Source organism: Solea solea, chromosome 9 (assembly GCF_958295425.1).
Source record: "Solea solea chromosome 9, fSolSol10.1, whole genome shotgun sequence".
NCBI classification, from domain to species: domain Eukaryota; kingdom Metazoa; phylum Chordata; class Actinopteri; order Pleuronectiformes; family Soleidae; genus Solea; species Solea solea.
The window spans coordinates 9,655,158-9,674,676 of NC_081142.1; the positions used below are offsets into that span (position 1 = coordinate 9,655,158).

The window sequence follows — 19,519 nt, forward strand, 5'->3', positions numbered from 1 at the left end:
AATTTATTATACATGTAATGCTAGTTTTGTCATGATTTATTTCATGTAATTATTGTCTTGTATACTCTCAATACAGTTTGTATTAATCAACAACATTTTAGGTGTATCAATAGGGAAAAATCATTATACTGTTAAGGTATAACTGATATTCCTTATTAGTACATTTTTATAGTGAACATGAACGAATGAAAGCCAATGGCGTCATCAACAAATGTGAACGATTTGATTGGTGGAGCATTTCTGGGGTCATAGTTTAACTTCCGTGTCACACAGCTAACATGGCGGTGAGTTCGTTTGCTTTTCTTGCCATTCAAACTCTCTTTCACGTGTTTACACACACTTATTCTGAGTTATTCTCTTATTTTCACTAAATGTTAGTTATTGTCTTAATCAGAGGCGTAGAACTGTTCTGACTTAGCCAGCAAAGCGGAGCTAAACTCGGGCTACTAAGTTGTTTTTGTTTGTTTGTGGTGAGCTCGCATGTGACTAACAACACTTCCCTCTGTGCAGGATAAAGAAAAGAAGAAAAAGGAGAGCATCTTCGACTTGTCAAAATACATCGACAAGCCGATTCGTGTGAAGTTTCAAGGAGGACGAGAAGGTAGGCGAATCATTTCTGCTAACAGGCTAACGCTACCCAGTTTAGCTAGTAAGCACAGAAGCTAACGCTACATGTACGAGCTGTGTGTCCTTAAAGAATACTGCACACTTAAATGTTTATTTTTCTTATAGCCAGTGGAGTCCTGAAGGGGTTCGACCCCCTGTTGAACCTGGTACTGGACGGCACAATCGAGTACATGCGTGGTAAGTGTATAAAAACAGCGAGAAAACGAGTGTGTATTTAGATTGCACCAACATTTTATTGAAGATGTCACTAATATTTGGGAGAAGACTGAAATCCCAGCCACATTTTTTAGTAACTGCTGTTTAAGTAAATAAGACATTGAAAGACATAGCGCAGTTTTTCTGAATTTCTAAAAATTCTGTAAGTGAAATGCATGTTCATATGTGTTTCCATCCACTGTTGTTAGTCAACTATTGGTAGTTTTACAGCAGGTGGAAACCAAAAAGGGATAGGGAGGTGCAAATTGATGACCTAAATAAAGTTAGTATATTCATGAAATCTTATTCAAAATATTTGCTTCTCTGAGGAATAATGTGGTTTATAATCTACATTACTGCTATCACATATTTATTTATAAAAGGTTTTATCCAAAGGTTTATTTTATGTAGTTACATAATATCATATTTACAGGTTTGGCATAAAAGACTACACACAAAAGCACCCTATACATCAGCGGGACATAGACAATGATTGGTGCTGTCATTAAAGTGAAGTTGAGGTCTGTGTCTTTGGTGGTACACCACATGTCAATCACCTCAGCCACACTGCAGTCATTTTGTGGTTTGCACTGAAACCCATTTTAGAATCCAGTTACACAAGTGGCACAATGAGAAACGTGCCTGGATCAACATATCCAATGGCGCTTGATTTGGAATGATTTTGAAACAAAAAAAGATTGTGATGATTAAGTCTATCGGCTCCACATGACACTGTCTACGTTTCTCATGATAGCGATGTTTAGATCTCAACATTCCCAAGCAGGAAGCGATGTGTGTAATTTTCAGACGAGACAACTGCTAACGGGTTAAAAAATGAACAGACCCAAATAAACACCCACGAAAAGTTTCAGAAGTGAAATCTGCTGCTTAAACAACCCTGCCGTTAAGCTGTTTGTCAGGATTAAGGCTTCTTGCCACTGCTCTGCTGGTGTATGCACATAAATGCTCCTTCAGTCAGGTCTGATTGTTTTTACAGTGTTTCTATTCACTGAGACAAACGGAGGCAGAATAGAGACAACAATCGATCACCAAAAGTTGCACACTACACATTTAATAAATAAGTTAAGCTTTTATAAATTGCATAACATGCAACTTACTCTGTCTGTTGTGTGTTCAGATCCAGATGATCAGCTGAAGCTGACGGAAGACACCAGGCAGCTGGGGCTGGTGGTCTGTAGAGGAACATCAGTCGTGCTCATCTGTCCTCAGGATGGCATGGAGGCCATTCCAAACCCATTCATACAGCAACAGGATGGCTAACCCACTCAAGCATGCACACACACCAGTAATACCAGTGAATATTTTGTGAGTGTTTTTCTTTTTTTTTTCTTTTTTATTTGTTTTAATCAAAACAGGGAAACTGCATAAAAAAACAGAGCATTTTTTGTTGTAAAAATACATATGTTAATTAGCAAAGGACACAAATAAACACTTTGCTTTTGTTCCTGTCAGTGATGTGCAAATTTTCCAAAAATTTGAGTTGTAAAGAACCCACATGTTTGGGAAGTGTTAACTGTGCTGTTTTCTTTTTATTCAGGATAAGTTAACTTTTTACTCTTTTGTTTTTGATAAGAAAATAAAAATGTACCTTGGGTCTAATTAGTTTTGTTCTCTTTCTAGTATACAGAAATGTAAATTAACATGCATCTACCTAATAACATTTTGTTTGGATGGCAGAGAATTAAAGTCCTTAAATTTAAGTTTATTGCTTTGAATAACTCAACTACCCCCGCCTTTGCATTTCCTAAAGTGTGAGTGACATGTTCCATCTATGAAGACCAAAAGCACCAGTTATTGATATTTAAAGATTTTTTGAAAAATCTTTTAGTTTACAAAAATAGAATAATTAGCAGTTCTGATAGTGCTGAGGTGATTAATGAACACATTCCAAATTTACTCTTGATCTTCTAGTGTTTAGAGGAATAATTGGAGAATGTGTGCATGTGTTAGAAGTTAAGCCATTTAAGACTGTAGGCTCACTGATGATATATGTGTGGTATTAAGTGCTTTAAGGTAAGGAAGTGAGGTAAAGATCAAAGGGTTTGTATTTAAGTTGACAGGTGCTGTTTAGTTTGGATCTGTGTAATTAGAAATGAAAAGCTGCCACTAAAACACAAGTTGGTAAGTTAAAGGTCTATCTTTCTCACCCTGTCATCCTTAAGAGCTGTAGGTGAATATGGTCATGATTAAGACACATGAGGTGGAGGCTGTAATCTATGTAATCTTTGTAAAAGGATCCAGGTACATTTACAGGTGTTGGAGAGCCCAGGAAACTTCTACTTCCTAAAGTAAAAAACGCTGAATTCCTGGAGGCTTAGCTCCTCCTCTGCTGCTCAGTCACTGTGTCAATGGAGCACAGACAGGACAGGTAGTTACTGAGCTCCACTGAAGAGCCTGGGGATTGATTTATACACACTCTTTCCAATATTCATTATTACTTTTCTCCTTTGTGCGTTGCGTAAATGAGTCTAATGCTCGTTTTGTTTTTTTTAACCTGGCATCACCATGGAAATCCCTGAGATGACAGTAGAAATGCCTGTGCACATAAAGGTGTAGCCAAGGGGATCAGGGCGGATAGGTGGAGGGTCGGCCGGGGATTTCTGCAGCCGAGAGCACTTAGTAAAGTAAACTATAAAGGTGAGTTACTTGCGGGAAGCGCACGGCACGCCCCTCGGCAGGTGGAACAAATATAGCGGCTCTTTTCCGCTGCATCTACTCCTGACTTCTCCCATCCATGGATGTGCACTGGGCCAGTCTCACGCGGAGGACTGTGGTATGTGGTGAATATCATTGTTGAGAGGAATGAGAAAAGACGGAGGTGAGTGAATTTGCCTCAGAACATAAAGCCTGTATTGTTCAATGTGCCACAGTGAGACGCGCCTGTATTTACCGTGTCCACTCAGCTACTCTCACATCAGGCGCTGAATTGACTTATTCAAATATGTTAATGTTAGACCTTTTTTTTTGGTTTTTTTGTGATCTTTCTCCACATCTGATTTGTAACATGGCCACCATAGTCTCGTTTACGCTCACCTGAAGCAGCAACAGACATCACGGTTTCATGTTTGAACATTGAACGTTTTTGTGCTTTAGCTTTTTTAAAAATGTGGCTGTTGATACTCGAAACTTGATTTACCATAGATATATAGTTTATTATCCCTTGGAAATTCCAGTAGCTTACACATAAATAAACAACACAATAATAATATAAAAAAAACAGTTAAAAAGGAAATAATAAATGTACAGGCTAATCACATAAATGTGTCCCACCATTTAACTACAATGTCATTGTTTTTGGTAATCTTATGTTTACTAGCACCACCAAAACCAGTAACCTGTTTTAGAATGTTTGTATAAAATGCAGTCATGTGTACTCATGTTTGGGGATTATGGAGTATATAATCTGTATTATTCAGAGGTATTGCAGACCAGTGCCTGGGGCCCCAAGCTGAGAGGGGTCCCTAAGAATGAATGATTACAGTATGTTACTCCACAGCAAATTATATGATGGGCTATATGACACCACCAGGGTCAGAAACCCACTAAAGAGGTCCTGGGCCTCTAAGCTTGCTGCTAAAAGCTTCAACACCAACATACAAACTAAGAAGTGCTTTGGGCGCCTGAAACAAAGCTCACCTTACCCCCAAGAACAAGAAGGACTTTCAGTAATGGGGCTTTCTGCATGGAGTTTGCATGTTCTCCCAGTGTGTTTCTCCTAGTTCTCTGGTTTCTTCCCATAAGTCCAAAAACAAAACATGCAGAGGTTAATTAATTAGACAATCTGAAATTGACTGTAGGTGAGAATGTGACAGTGAATTGGCCCAGGAGTGTACTACCCCCTTCTTATGTCAGCTGGGATTAGCTCCAGCAGGCCTCATGTGGAGGATAAAGCAATAAATGAATGGTTGGTGTTGTTGAATTTAAAACTCAGCTGCCAAAGGTTTAATTTGGAGCAGCCGAAAATGGGTTTGTCAGTCATGTGGGATGTATAGTCAGTTTGGTTAGGTGCAGCAATTGCAGGTCGCCTTTGCCTCGGGCCACTAGAATCCTTTGAAAAGTCCCTGTTCATTAATCAGTATTTATTGATTTTAGTTATCCATGCTGCTTGAGGAAAGTTAACCAATTTTTTATTAAGCTTTAGGTATGATATAATGTGTACAATAGCATGTAGAATCCCAATTCAGTCCAACAATACTAACCGTAGAAATACTAACTATAGAAATGTGATGGAGGATTGCAAAATAACTTTCTTTCTTTCTTAATTGTAATGGTGATATCTTTACAAGATGATCTGGCAGAATGTTCCATATCCCTTAACCTCGCCTATTGCATGGTTGTATAATGTACCACCATCAGTGCCATTTTTTGTTACTGTGTCTTTTCCAGGCCTGGATTATTTTGTCAGTCGACTATGATGATGATGATGATGATGCTGGAGTCAGTGGAATGTGAGTTGTGAGGTTGGAGGCTGTGAATCCAACATGGAGGGGAAGAAGGATGGAGGGCAGTGGGTTTCGTCCCCTGCCTGCTACAGGAGCAGCTTTGTAGCCCTGCTGCTCTTCTTCCTGGTTATTGGAGCCTTTGTTGGCCTGTTGATCGGTGGGTCCACAAACAGTACTGTCTGATACTTAGTTGAATTTAGTCTAATTGGTAAATCCCTGTTTTGAAACAGATCAAATATTATCCCCTAAGCCTTATGAAACTCCCACATTCTTTAATCACAGATGCCATAACCTTTTCCCCTCTGTCGTTGCCAGCATACCTGGTGCAGGAGGAGCATTATTTCATGGATACGGTGGAGCTGAAGGGTCTGAAGTATGATCCTGTTTTACAGGATGAAAACTCTGGTTTCTCCATAGTACTGTCTTCAGTTTTGAAGTCAAAGGTAAGTAACAGACTATCACCCTCATGAGAGGTCAATGTTTCCTCTGTTGTCCTAAAACTTGAATTGTCTCTGTTTTATAGATAGAGAATGTCTTCACTGCTTCATCAATATCACGTCACTATGTTGATTGTAATATTGTTTCCTATGGGTAAGTACAAGCAGGTAGATCCAAAAAAAAGAATCTAGATTGAATAGATTTAATAATTGTTGTGTTATTGCTCTTCCTTCCCAGTAACATTAATGATGGGGTGATGGTGACGTTAAGACTGGTCTTCAGGGTCTCCAAGATCCAGCAGTATTCAGACAGTTTCATTCAGGACTTGCTGAGAGCAGGGTTCGGCTCATTAATGCACGGGAAACCGCTAGAGGTGCCAGAATTTGGACAGATCAATGCTATCATCTTACTCGGTAGGTATAGTAAAGACTACAGTCTGACTGACTGAGGTTCTAAAAGTGGATGTGTGCAGAGGGAGTGACAAGCACTCCGCAGTCTCATCAGGATCTAATGTGTTGCACTTCTTTCCTTAGGTGCCAGTGGGAAATCATTTTATGTCATTGGAGATGACATGACAGGTGAGTCATGGGGAAAATGACCCTTTCTGACCTTTTGTGAACCCACATCACATTGAGTCAATGTTTTCTTGATAACCCTGACCTGAATGAATGAGAAGTAACTCAGAGACCGTTTGGGAAAATCAATATTACACATTATTTGATACAGATCTGGGGTTTCCTCTGCACAGATTGTACTGTTTTATTTTCAAACATCTTTAGTGTTTTATTCTTTATTTTGATTCTTCCTCCCCAATTGTCTACTCATAATTGTGTGTGTTTGTCTACAGCCAGGTGTCCTGACAACACTTTCACTTGTGACAATGGAGAATGTGTCACCAAATTAAATCCAGAGTGTGACTCCATCCGTGACTGTGCAGATGGATCCGACGAGGCTCGTTGTGGTGAGGGAAACTATACATTTTACTTCCGTCTATTCAAGACCCATAATTCTCTTTTTCTTTAGTTATTTCTGGTTTTAAATTTTTTTTTTTTTTTTTTTAAATCACAGTTCCTGCAATACATCCTAACCCTAACGATTGCACTTCTCTCCTCAGCCTGTGGGACCCGTCCTGTCATGGGGAATCGTGTGGTTGGTGGGGAGGATGCTCAGCAAGGTGAGCTGCCATGGCAGGTCAGTCTGCGCTTCCATGGACGCCACACCTGTGGAGCGTCCATCATCAGTGAACGCTGGCTGGTCAGTGCAGCACACTGCTTTGAAAGGTAGGTATCGGGCATCATATTTCCAAGACAGTGAGGAGTTTTGAAGTTTAAATCAAGGCACAGTTATACTGTATATGTTCATTTCAATCCATTAATATAACATTTTCTATACATTGAGGGACTCGCATACACTATACCACTGTATTTTTAGGGTGAACATGAAGGCTGCAGCCAATGAGGATTCAAGGATAACATGTGATCTCTGCAGTGAAATTCAATTTTCTCCATGCCAATAAAACTTAAAAAGAAAAAAACTAAAACATTATTTATATACAATAAACTGTATTTACAGTTTATTAAGTAAATATATATATATATGTATATCTATACATATACATATACACATATATACATATATAAAGTATACACACATACATAAGTATGTGTCCAGTAGTAGCTGACCTTTTGCAAGATGGGGCTTCCCCACATCTTTATAACATAGAAACAACAATAATGACACGTCATAAAAATCCACAGTAAATAAAGTTGCTAATTAAAACAATAAAAAGGAGGTCAAATGAACTTAGTAATAATGAACTCCAGTCATGGCAGATTCAAGCCCATAACCTAATCTGTGAGACAGCGGTCTTACCCACTGCCACACCATCCTGCCCAAGTGACACAAAGGTATATTTTAACCTTTTTTCTGTCTTCTTTTTTGTGTTTAGGGACAGTGACCCAAGAGACTGGACGGCCCTGGTCGGAGCCAGTCTGGTGAGCGGTGAGGAGTCGGAGTCCAAGACGATTAACATCAAATCACTGGTTGTGTCTCCAGACTACAACCCTATGACCACTGACAATGATATAACTGTGCTGGAGCTTGAGACCCCGCTCACCTTCAGTTCTTACGTCCAGCCAGTCTGCTTGCCCTCCCCATCTCATGTCTTTTCTCCAGGCCAGAACTGTATGGTGTCGGGTTGGGGAGCATTGCACCAGTTTAACCGTGAGTCTGCACACAGAGGTGCACCACAACACAACATCAGAGAAAGAGTTTAATGTGGAAATGAACTGATTGACAGACACTGTATCATTCATAAAGAACAAGTTATCGTAACATTTCTTTGCTCTATCAATACCATGATGAGGCATGACAAAAGTCAGAAATCATACATACATTATTAGTATTGTTCTTGTTATATGATTAGCATGTAAGGAGTAATTCACTTGCTGTATGCTCTTGTGTAGCTGCGGTGCCTCCTACACTTCAGAGGGCAGTGGTGAAAATCATCGACTCAAAGGTGTGCAATAAGTCGTCTGTGTACAGAGGTGCTGTTACTCGCAATATGATGTGTGCCGGGTTCCTGCAGGGCAAGGTGGACTCATGTCAGGTCAGTGCTATTTCTGTGCCTGTACGATAACTCTTCACATATTATTACAATAGCAGTAGTTATCAATTTCCATTTTATTACACTTTCTTGTCTTGGGGCAGAGTTTGGGCTTTCATTTTCTTTCTTATTTGGAGCTATGAGTAGGATCAAAACTGGCCCCACCATAAAGATAGTGGCGCATATGTTGTTTTTGTTATTAGAATAACATGGTGATGTGTGCTGGTACTGTGACAGACAAACGACAATGCACAAAAACTCAAATATTTGCAGCTAGACTAGCTTTAGCCTTGATGACGGCATGCATTCGCCATGGCATCACTTCTATATGTTAACTTTTGTTTCAATTTGCTCTTGCATTAATTATTTGCCAGTATATTGTGTTCATGATACGGTTGGACCATTGTGTGAAATTCTCTTCAGAAAATCTCAGATTCTCAATGGTTTCATCTCAAATGAAAATCTCAGATTCTCATTCTCTCATTTTTTGAGCCCAGTGAATCCTGGTTTTGTCATCTTGGATCATCTTTTGTCACCTGGTCATTCACTATACTAAGGTGGTCAGCTGACATCATTTATTTTGGGCACACCCCTAGACCTTACTGAAGCAACCCCAGATCATTACACAGCCCATAGGCTTGTACAATAAAAATAATGTCTGCATATATGGAGGCTTGTTTTAATTTTGGCTATCATTGAATTAAATAAACTTATGACACACAGCCCGGATAGGACATTTATGATCAACTCTTTTCGTGTTTTCCCTGCAGGGTGACTCTGGTGGACCTCTGGTATGTGTGGGAGCCTCAGGAAAGTTCTTCCTGGCAGGGGTGGTGAGCTGGGGTGTGGGCTGTGCCCAGATCAACAGGCCTGGGGTTTATACCCGGGTCACCAGGCTCCACAACTGGATTCTAAGCCACACAGATCCCAGCTTGGTCCCTTATTATTTCCAGCATGTCCCCACGGTGCCAGTAACTGAGGAAGAAGTGAGCTTTAATAAGCCGCATGTACCTATGACGATAGCCATGGACGCATTTTCTGCACAAACACCATCTGGTAATATCATAGCTTTAAAAATTTGAAAAAATAGATATAATATCTCAAATATAAAAAAATAATGAATTTGGTTTTATTTTAATATCCGAACTCTATTGTCTCCCAGTCATTCAGAACTGCACTGGAAACTTTCAGTGTAGCACCACATCATGCATTGGCAAGGTAAACCCAGAGTGTGATGGAGTACCAGACTGCCCCAACCAGGAAGATGAAAGAAATTGTGGTATGTTTAAATCAAATTTATAAAGAAGACTACACTTGTAATTAAAAACGAAGCACCTCTGATGGGTGTTTTTGTTTCAGATTGTGGATTGCGTCCTGCGTTGGGCTCCCATCGGATTGTTGGTGGAGTAACAGCTCGAAGAGGAGAGTGGCCTTGGATTGGTAGTCTACAGCATCAGAGACTTCATCGCTGTGGCGCCACACTCATTCATGGCAAATGGTTAATGACTGCAGCGCACTGCTTCAAAAGGTACTGTGTCATTATTCTAGATCTGAACACTCATCGTCCTTCATTATTGTGTTGAAACTACATGCTCTTTTATTTACATCTACACCAACAGTGATCTTAGCCCCACAAACTGGGCTGTGAGCCTGGGGTCAGTGCTGCGCTCAGGGGTCGGAGCTCTGGTCATTCCCATTCAGAGGGTCATCATTCACCCGGCTTTTAATAGCACCAACATGGACTACGATGTGGCTCTGCTGGAGCTGACAGCGGCTGCACCCGTGTCCTACACCATCCAGTCAGTCTGTCTCCCCTCACCTGTGCACCACTTCCTGAACAATGCAGAGTGCTACATCACAGGCTGGGGATCCATGAGGGAAGGAGGTGAGTGAAGACAACAATGCATTGTACAAACAGCTTTGTGCCATAAAGAACATGGAAACCATTGTTTACATGGATAGTATCTCAGTTAAGTGAAGTGGGTAAATATATGAAAACATTATTATTATTATTGTTCTATTCACCAGGTTCCTTGACCAACCTACTGCAGAAAGCTGCAGTGAACATCATTGACCAGGCAGGCTGCCAGCAGTCGTATGGAAATGTGCTGACTCCCAACATGATGTGTGCTGGATACATGGGGGGAGGCAGGGACACCTGTTTGGTAAGAAAAAAAACAATTCACAGTATGGAAATGGTCCAGACATCTGGCTGATTGTTTGTCAAGATTATAATAATACTTTGGAAAGAAGGGACATGGAAATCTTTTACAGCAGATGATTTCTTTAAAAAATGAATGTAAAAGCATGTCATGGTTACAAAAATAACAGTTGATGAAGAAAATCAAGTGTTGCTTGTTTTGAAATATTGAAGCACTCCTATGAGAGATGCTTATCTGAGTAGACTTTTATTTCCTAAAAATACAGCACACCCCGTCTCACCTGCTCCTTCTCTGTAATCTTAAGTAAGGAAAACCACATGCATTCCTGTCTCGGTCAGAGCACCTGGCATCTTCGCAGTGATCCAAATGTCATTCTCTTAGTTTTCTCTTTTTAGTCTTTCTGACTCTCTCATTTTCACACGCCTCCTTAAAATGCATGTAAAGCACATGCAGAGGTTCTCCTCTTCACATATTATATATGTTAGAAAATAGTGACTGAGAACATGTGAAACATGTGAAAAACTGACAAAGAAAAAAAAAACATGTGAGGAGTGTGAGGTCAGAGCTCCTCCAGTGGAAGAGCACTCGCATACAAATTGTAGTGGGGAACAAACAAACAAACAAATATGAACATCAGCAGGAAGTTTGATACCAGAGCAACGGTAGCTCAGTGGTGGAAGGTTGTGAGTTTGATTCCCAGCTGCACATAGTGTAGACGCACTCTATGAATGGCAAAAACTATCAGATTTGAGTGATCATTAAAACGAGAAAATGGCTATATCAATACCAGTCTTGTATAAAGTACCTAAGGATACTTGAGTAAAAGTACCAGACAATTACAAGTCACTTTTTAAAATATCACTTACTTATTAATTACTAAAGTCTTAAAGTATATGACATTTACTGTACTTAAGTTTCAAAAGTAATTTTCTTATATAAAATGTATTTTTAGTACATCTAGTTTTAGAAGTAAAAGTATTAAAAACGTGAGGAGTTAAGATTGAGTCATGGTGGCTCAGTGGTAGGGCAAGTTGTCTTTCAACTGGAAGGTTGTGGGTTCAGTGTGTGAATGGCAAAACTATAGTGTAAAAGCAGCTCATCAAGACTAGAAAAGCTCTATGTACAATAAATACAGACCATTACCAACTCTTCTTCTTGTGATTTTATTTGGTAGTAACAAGTAACAAATATAGTTAGAGGAAATGTAGTGGAGTAAAATGCTAGAATATAAATAAAGTACAGATACGTGTATTTACAGTAACACAGTATTTGTGCTTTGTTACAACACTGATAAATACAGACCATTTACATTAATATGATGATTTAAATAATACATATTTGTCCATGTCTGTAACTGCACTGTTGGTCTTTCTCCCTCCTGTCCTTCCTTCATCCAGGGAGACTCTGGCGGACCGCTGACTTGTCGCCAGCCCTCTGGCCAGTGGTTTATTGCTGGAGTGACCAGCTGGGGACATGGATGTGGGCGAATAGGTTTTCCAGGGGTTTACACTCGAGTGACAGCTGTCAGGAAATGGATATCCACTTACGTGCCTTTCTGAAGGTTTTAAAAATTCAGCCGTAGTAGCAAGGAAATGGCAATCCATGTGGACACAGTGGACTTTCTCAATACATCCTCTCCCGAGCATTGTACTGTACATGGACTTAAGTCATGCTAAAAGCCACACAGATATTCTGATACCAAAGTATTGAATTGTCTGATCTATTCGTGTTAAGGTTACGGTTTGTATCCTGTACTGTCATCTGAAATTCTTTTTCAACATGTACTAAGGGAACACAGAGAATCCAGATGGAAAAAAAGCATGACTGAAAGTATTTATTTCAGTTATTTATTTTCCTGATACTTTTTTTTTTCATTGTGTGTGGGGCTCAGAATATACATGGTTCATTTATGGGTACATTTCCTTGTCTTTTTGTATCTGTTCTTGGAAAATAGGGAAAAGTTCCAATGTTATAAATTGCTATTTGTGGGTGGGATTTTCTGGGGAAAATAATCCTGTGTGAGATGGTGGTAGTGGAATTAGCTTTTAATTCTTTTTTAAACTTGAATTGGGTAAAGGTTGACATTTCATTCATCGATAGACACTTATTACATAGAAACAAGACGACCTGTTTGATGAGCTTTATTCTCCTGATAATCGTTATATTTCAAATATTGCTCACATGCTTGTCTGGGTCTTACTTCCAGACACAAACTCAGCAAGATAGAGGGGGAAAAAAAGATTCTGGTTTCCAGACAGCCCATGAACTGCACACAAAAAACTAGGAATGGTTCAGTACCCCATCTACAGCAAGGCAGACCCTGCTCAAACAAGCCCACTACTGTGGAGGGCAGCATATAGAGTGACAACTAGAAAACAGGTCAGACAAAACTGTTTTGTTCTCCAGGCGTACTGTGATAGCAGACTGTTAAGAAGCTTGTGAATGTCAGGTTCATGGTTGTGAAAACACCAATGTGTTCCTCAGTTCTCCCTGCTGATTTTAAGTAGGTCTTTCAGAGTAGCAGCATGTGTAGAAAAAAGCCAGTTGTGTTGTTGCTTATTCTCACAGAGTGTTTTTCAGAGCAGAATGTCATTAGGAATAGAAAATAAATGGTGGCACACTGCTGATTGTGTTTTAAGGTTAAACTGTTGCGACCAAAACAATTCAAATCAACCTTTATGGCAGGAATATATGAAACTGAATGACATGTTTATGTTGAAGTCTGACTGTACTGAACATATTATGTTATAAATATACCAAAAAACAAATGCCATGGTGCTGCAGTTTGCTTTCACAGCATGGACATATCACAACGCTGTAAAAAAAAAAGTGTTGTTTTTTTAACATATCAACCAGGAAATTAAATGATCGTTAACATAAAAACATAATTAGTCAATCTTGGATTGTGAGCTGTTCCTCAGAGCAGAATGAAAATGTTCACAAAGACAGTGTTATGGCTAGAGTCCACAGGCTCTCCCCGCCTGTCTGAGGTATGATGCTCATGACCTCTGATGGTGGAAGGTGCTCCTTCTGTGTCAGCAATGGTCTCAAGAAGGGCATGGATGTTCACATGTGAGCCCTTTCCTTCTGTAATCTGGAGTTGTATGTTCGGGACACGGTGTTCCAGGCGTCCATATACCGGTCCATACACATGGCAATACATTTCTGTGAGGCCAAAAGCAACAAGGTTACAAAAGGATCAGACCTATTTCATCTAGAAAATGTCAAAAAAAGTGAAGAAACTGTTAATTACAACTACAAAGAACTTTTTCAAAGCCCTGCAATATTCAATATACTATAACAGAAAGCTACATTTAAATGAGTGTTAGATGTTGAAAATGGATTTGGCAAAATATATCTTTTTTTCCTGTTTTGTTGGGAGTATGATGCTCACAATGATACCTTTGATGTTTGAATAAAATTACCCCTTTTGACATTTCAAGCATTTTCCTTAATTCAGTTTCTACAAAATTCAATGTACAGAACATGACTGAACAACATAACTTGTTTAAAGCCCAATGTAAATGTACTTTACTAGCACAGAAGGTGACAGAAGGTGCACACCCACCTGCTCAGAGTTGTCCAGTGTACTTCCAGGTTTACCTATACACTTCTTGAAGCATTTATCTGTCATTCTCTGGAACATAAAGGGAGATATTGTTAATCATCACAGTTAGTTTATTATAGACAGCTGAGGCTTAAGAAGTATTGAAATTACTGTAAGTACAACATACATCTGGTAGTCAAGTCATGGTTTTTCAGTAACAACTCATTGGTTATCAATTGCTCACTAAACTGCATGCAAGGCTACAATGTTAGATGAATTGTTTAAGTGTACATAATAGCAAGTTCTCTGATTTCAGCTTCGTCAATGAGGATTTCTTTGACAGCCTATGACAAATAAACTAAACTAAACTAAACTAAACTAAACTAAATCTATGAGAGGAAAATACCGAAATAACGAAATAAACGAAACAATGAGCGACATTTTTCACCACTATTATTAAACTGACAAACTAATTCATTAATCGAAAAAAACATGATTGAGAGATGAATCGATTATGAACGTAACAGTCTTTGTGTCAACAGCATTGAACATGTTTACACAAGTAATGTGTCATTGATGCGATTTCAAATTTCTATGTAAACATTGCAACAGGAAACTTTAATTAGTTTATCATCATACTAGATTAGTTTCCATAGGCTAGTCATGTTAGCTTAGCACCTCTGACTTACCTGCAGCAGCTCCTGAGCGTTAGCTACCGCGATCTGCACCTTCACTTGCTCCATGATGGTGCCGGGGTCCATTTTACCGCCGGATGCTCCCGCTGAGAAGTCTGAACCGAACCCGTCCATCTCCACCGATGTCGATACTGAGAATGAGAACTTTAAGGGACTGACAGAAAACACGTGTGGAGAGTTGCAGCTACGCTAACGTTAATGCAGTTTTCAATGCCCTTGACGGCGGCGGAAAACTCCATACGTCATTTCCGTGTACGGCTTTCAGTCTTAAGGGAAATGTAGTTTTCCGAGTGTAGACATGGATACGCCAATGCAGTAATTTATCACAAGTAGTGAGCAGAATAAATATTCAATACGGCAATTACATACATTAAAAGTTGTTTTTGTTGTGCTTATTAAGGACTTTATACGTGAAAAGTGAAAAACTACAAGCTACAAGCTTTCTCTGTTACATGGGCACCTGTAATAACTACAGCTACAGAGAAAACTCTCAATTACCTCAACATGGAGGAATTGTCTTCCACCGAGTATTTGTTGTAGTAATATTGTGTTAAAACATGGATGATTGTACATGTGCTTTAATTATTTATATCGGATGCCTGCTGTGTGTGTAATATGATTTGGATTTGAAGATCAAGGTGGAGTGAAAACATTTGCTTTGTGATTGTTGTGTATTTGTTCTCTGTATGATTGCATATGGAAAAAATGTTGAGTAGTAAAAAAAAAGAAAAAAAAGAAGCAGCAACAGGACATAATAATATAGATTTAACAATAAAATTAAGCAAAACAGAAATGAACAGCATCATTAAACAAAAACTAAAGGAGAGATGGCAAAAACAATGGGAGGAGGAGAGGAAAGGAAGATGATTTTACAGTATCCAAAGAAAAGTGGGAGTGGCTAGGCACACGGAAAGAAGCAGGAAAGAGGAAAATATAATATCGAGGATCAGATTTGGCCATACAGGACTGAACAACACATTATTTCTCATCAATAATCACAATACAGACAGATGTGATCACTGTGGGCAGGAGGAATCCATTCATCACATTAGAACACAATGTGAGAAATACCAAAGGGAGAGAGAAGTAATGATTAATTAGTTGAGAGACATTGATGAAGAATTGGAATAAGTAGATGCATTGTGGAAGAACCGGAGTGAGTGTTACAAGATATTACTTCAGTTTCTTAAAACCACAAAGTTCATTGGGAGGATATAGGATGTATGTGTGTGTGTGTGTGTGTGTATGAATAGGTGTATGTGTATGTATGCGTATATAGGTTGCTGTTATTTTGTGTTTTGTAGTTTTGTAGTACATATATGTATATATAATTATTATTTATTTTATTATTTTACTTATAAGTAATAATTCAGTTAGATCAACATTTCGATCCACACTCCATACCAGATGGTGGCGGTAATGCACCAAATCGTTGTTTGACGCAACACACCTGCTCGTCTTCACGCAGGTGTTTTTCAATCAGCTGATGACCGCTGATTGCTTCCTCCTCCTCTTCTTATTTAATCTCCCTCCAGCCAACAGGTCTGTGATGTTACTATGAAGAGAAGCTGCACGAGCCGTGGAACGATATAAAAAAGACGCGAAAAAAGTGTCGCAAATGAAACTGTTGCGGGAGGAGGCAACTTGTGGCGGTAATGCGCCAACCGCCCTAAAACCTCAAAAAAGAAAGAAGAGAAAAAAAGAAAACTACCGCTGCGTGACGCCAGACGCCGAAAATGTGGATTAGCGCATTAGCTCCTGTATAAAAACGCAGCAAGGCGCTCCGGGGTGGCGTGTTCGACCTGGTCCAGATTGATGACCCGTCCAGAATGGTGAGTAACTTTTGTCAATTTATCTTAGTGGTAGTGGTGGGCAAGTGAAGCCTTATGAAGCACGGAGGCTTTGCTAACAAGTGTGTCGAAAAAGATTCAAAGCTTCACCGCTTCAGTGACGCTGACATCTGGTGGACAACTGAAGCCATAACAACCACCCAAGAGCGCGACTAAAGCACTGACACTGTTTCAATCACATGTCAGCAATAAGAGTTTAGAAAAGACTGCGTGGTCATTCAAGTGTTTTGTTCATTCATACTTGCCCATACTGTAAAACATCCCAGATTAAGCCAAATAATAATCTAAATGATATGAAAGGTTAAATGTTGGTTAAGGGTTTAGTTAAATTAGTACAGTTTAATTAATTAAACTACTAAATGTCCATAACAGGGTAAGAGATCCTTCCTACTTTGCAAATGATCATGAAAGAAAGATAATTTTTGTGTTAAGTGTTTTACTCCAGTCATTGGAGGACTTGTATGGTTGAGGAGTAATGTTAATTCACAGATGCAGACCGGTTATTTGTATTCATAGGTTTTTATTTATTTAGAATAGTATTTTTCCACTGTGGCAGGCTACAATTAATAGTACATTTAAGACCCATTTAAAAATGAAAAATCAAATTCAATAATGGAAACAGAATGTCGGCTATGGACTGCATTATATCTGTTTTGGTGGTATAAGAAAAAAATTATCCCAAACGCCGCTGATTGCTTGTACTCCCCATAACAATCACTCTCCAAATCTCCAGATCTCCTCTCACTCTCCAAATCTCCTCACAACCCCATTTTGAGCAGTAATGATGCGTGTTTATAGCTTGTATGGCACCAAACCACTCAAATCTGTCAAACCTTACCCTTAATATTCAAGCTGTGCCTTATTGTCCGCCAGTTATCTGAATTGGTCGCCGTTTTGTCTGGTTACAGCAGTTAAATCATTGGTTTAAATGGGGCTGCATTTTCATTAACCTGGTTTGGTCCATATAATGGTAAATGTGGTTCACTGTTTCTAAATTCAGTTGTATGTATGTTATATATAAATTATATGTGTTTCAATGATTGCTTATATAGAGCAAAGAAATGAGGATATTTAACAAAATAAAAAAAATCTGAAACTCAAACACTTAAACCAATCCATTATCAAAATGGCTGCTGGGCTATGTTAACTCACTGATCCACTCATGGTCATGTTTAAAAACAGATACAGGGTTATACATGTCTTTTATAATTATAAACTTTGAATGTCATTAAAATGCAACCTTTTTTTTTTTTTTTTTTTTTTTTTTAAAGGAACAACCTGCTTCCTGCTCACGGAGACCTGGTCGGACCCGCCATATACAAAAGCCTGAGGCTGTCAAAAAAAGGTGAGTGACACCTTTAGAGATAATTTACTACATCATTGAAAATGTTATTGCTAATTTTCATAAAGTATTTAACTGATGGCAATATACCATATTAATTTAATCACACATGTATAATATAGGTTAGTTTGTGTATTTAAAGAGTGTGGCTGTATGAGGTACTGAGATTTCTATACTTGAATTTAAAAGGCATTCGTTAAATCTTAATCAACTTAATTCTACATCACTTGTAATTATGTTAATTTATTTGTTTCACTGTTAGAATAGAATTTGTTCTGGCAGCAATGTTTTCACTGAAAGTGAGTCTTTATATCTCAGGCTGGGTGAACCTTGTCTGTACCTCATACAAACACATTCTAGAAAACCTTACCTAGTTATTTTACACCTGTAACGGTATGAACTTGAACATTGTCAAGGCTGGAGACTGGACTCAAACATTTTTTTGTTTGTTTTTTTTTCCCCCAGATTGATCTTCATGAAGATCGTCAAAGAGTAGGTGTCATGCTTTAATTCTGGGTGGCCGCTGTGTCCCCACTCTTTCTTGGCCGCTGTGCCTACATCTCTCTTCATTGTCCAACATGGCCACGTTCTTTCTATTCTCCTGCTTTCTTTCCATCTGTCAAATAGCTGAGGGTTGTACATGGAGCTTTTTTTTCTCTCATTTCCATCGTGGCCATTAATCTACCGTTAGCACTAGAACGTTAAAATAGATCCTTGTGATCTACAAACACAGTACCTGGCTTTAGATGGCAGCCCTGCCATTGCCTTTGTATGGCCATACGTCCCTTAATGCAAGTAGGCCTTGATCGCTAACTGTGGCCGCGCCTTCGTGGCCTACTTGTGTCATTGTACGTCTGGCCTTGCGCGTATAGTCATTTTACATAGGCAAACATGGGTGCCTTCCGCGTCCATGCACAGTAAGTGAACTAACCTGTACTTTTCTTCTAGCATCAGTCAAGAGGAGCACCGACATCACTGCATGTCCATCTTAATTAGATTGCGTTTTAGTTCAATTTCAAATGTTAAGTGTAGTTTTTCTTTCTTGCTTGGCCGCCGTGCCATTACTATACCTGCTCTAAACCTGAATCTTGATTCTTCATGGCCACTGTGTCATGACTGTACTTGGTCTTGATGTTCATGCCAGTCTATAATTTCTGATCTGTCTTTCCTACTAAGTTTTCTGGTTGAGTGTGTGTGTGTGTGTGATGACTGACTTGGACTGACGTTAATCTGACCTTTGGACCAAGACTAACACTCCAATTGACTTTACTACACCAGAAAGGTGAACAAAATTTATGCTGCAAGACTGTCAAGATGCACACCAATTAGACAACAAGCAAATTCAAATTCTTTCAAAACAGGTAAAATTTGTACCTTTTCAGGTAAGTATTAAAGGCCTTTGCCACATGATCTTTGTGGGTAAATCGTGTCCACTCCATTTATAAAGTTAATTTGCATCTTAACATTTACAATGCCTGACACAATGGCATTACAATAATCTAATTTTTTTGTTTTGTTTTGTTACTGCGTGCAAAGGCTTTATTTACACACTGAAACATGCCAAGACTGCCGTCATGGCATGTGTCTCTCTCTCT

General features: G+C 39.1%; 3 protein-coding genes and 1 long non-coding RNA gene across 4 annotated transcripts; 3 read left to right on the forward strand and 1 right to left on the reverse strand.

Moving 5' to 3' along the window:
- Window positions 1-188: 188 nt before the first annotated feature.
- Window positions 189-2,442, forward strand: lsm7 (LSM7 homolog, U6 small nuclear RNA and mRNA degradation associated). Its single transcript, XM_058638771.1, has 4 exons — window positions 189-284; window positions 511-601; window positions 733-804; window positions 1,961-2,442. The coding sequence occupies exons 1-4, from the start codon at window positions 279-281 to the stop codon at window positions 2,101-2,103; spliced, it is 312 nt and encodes a 103-aa protein (XP_058494754.1). The 5' UTR covers window positions 189-278; the 3' UTR covers window positions 2,104-2,442.
- Window positions 2,443-3,243: 801 nt separating this feature from the next.
- On the forward strand, window positions 3,244-12,529 carry tmprss9 (transmembrane serine protease 9). Its single transcript, XM_058639425.1, has 16 exons — window positions 3,244-3,661; window positions 5,230-5,442; window positions 5,601-5,728; window positions 5,809-5,876; window positions 5,961-6,136; window positions 6,257-6,301; window positions 6,571-6,684; window positions 6,838-7,003; window positions 7,672-7,946; window positions 8,189-8,331; window positions 9,099-9,384; window positions 9,491-9,607; window positions 9,688-9,856; window positions 9,948-10,213; window positions 10,357-10,493; window positions 11,888-12,529. The coding sequence occupies exons 2-16, from the start codon at window positions 5,325-5,327 to the stop codon at window positions 12,047-12,049; spliced, it is 2,370 nt and encodes a 789-aa protein (XP_058495408.1). The 5' UTR covers window positions 3,244-3,661; window positions 5,230-5,324; the 3' UTR covers window positions 12,050-12,529.
- An 86-nt stretch (window positions 12,530-12,615) lies between these two features.
- Window positions 12,616-14,959, reverse strand: timm13 (translocase of inner mitochondrial membrane 13 homolog (yeast)). The gene is made up of 3 exons (XM_058639426.1): window positions 14,727-14,959; window positions 14,059-14,127; window positions 12,616-13,655 (listed from the first exon to the last, which is right to left on the reverse strand). The coding sequence occupies exons 1-3, from the start codon at window positions 14,844-14,846 to the stop codon at window positions 13,557-13,559; spliced, it is 288 nt and encodes a 95-aa protein (XP_058495409.1). The 5' UTR covers window positions 14,847-14,959; the 3' UTR covers window positions 12,616-13,556.
- Window positions 14,960-16,178: 1,219 nt separating this feature from the next.
- LOC131466222 (uncharacterized) lies at window positions 16,179-18,526 on the forward strand. The gene is made up of 3 exons (XR_009241400.1): window positions 16,179-16,564; window positions 17,854-17,927; window positions 18,390-18,526. It is a non-coding gene; the product is annotated as an uncharacterized LOC131466222 (long non-coding RNA).
- The last annotated feature ends 993 nt before the right edge of the window (window positions 18,527-19,519 follow it).

What these genes read in the sequence shown, in the direction of transcription:
- timm13 (XM_058639426.1), bottom strand. Translation starts at nt 14,846, where the DNA reads ATGGACGGGTTCGGTTCAGACTTCTCAGCGGGAGCATCCGGCGGTAAA. An exon ending in ACGCTCAGGAGCTGCTGCAG is followed by an intron (nt 14,128 to 14,726) that starts GTAAGTCAGAGG and finishes TTTATGTTCCAG; the next exon opens with AGAATGACAGATAAATGCTT. An exon ending in CACTGGACAACTCTGAGCAG is followed by an intron (nt 13,656 to 14,058) that starts GTGGGTGTGCAC and finishes TTGGCCTCACAG; the next exon opens with AAATGTATTGCCATGTGTAT.
- tmprss9 (XM_058639425.1), top strand. Translation starts at nt 5,325, where the DNA reads ATGGAGGGGAAGAAGGATGGAGGGCAGTGGGTTTCGTCCCCTGCCTGC. An exon ending in CTTCAGTTTTGAAGTCAAAG is followed by an intron (nt 5,729 to 5,808) that starts GTAAGTAACAGA and finishes TCTGTTTTATAG; the next exon opens with ATAGAGAATGTCTTCACTGC. An exon ending in GCAGCACACTGCTTTGAAAG is followed by an intron (nt 7,004 to 7,671) that starts GTAGGTATCGGG and finishes TTTTGTGTTTAG; the next exon opens with GGACAGTGACCCAAGAGACT.
- lsm7 (XM_058638771.1), top strand. An exon ending in GTTTCAAGGAGGACGAGAAG is followed by an intron (nt 602 to 732) that starts GTAGGCGAATCA and finishes TTTTTCTTATAG; the next exon opens with CCAGTGGAGTCCTGAAGGGG. An exon ending in CACAATCGAGTACATGCGTG is followed by an intron (nt 805 to 1,960) that starts GTAAGTGTATAA and finishes TTGTGTGTTCAG; the next exon opens with ATCCAGATGATCAGCTGAAG.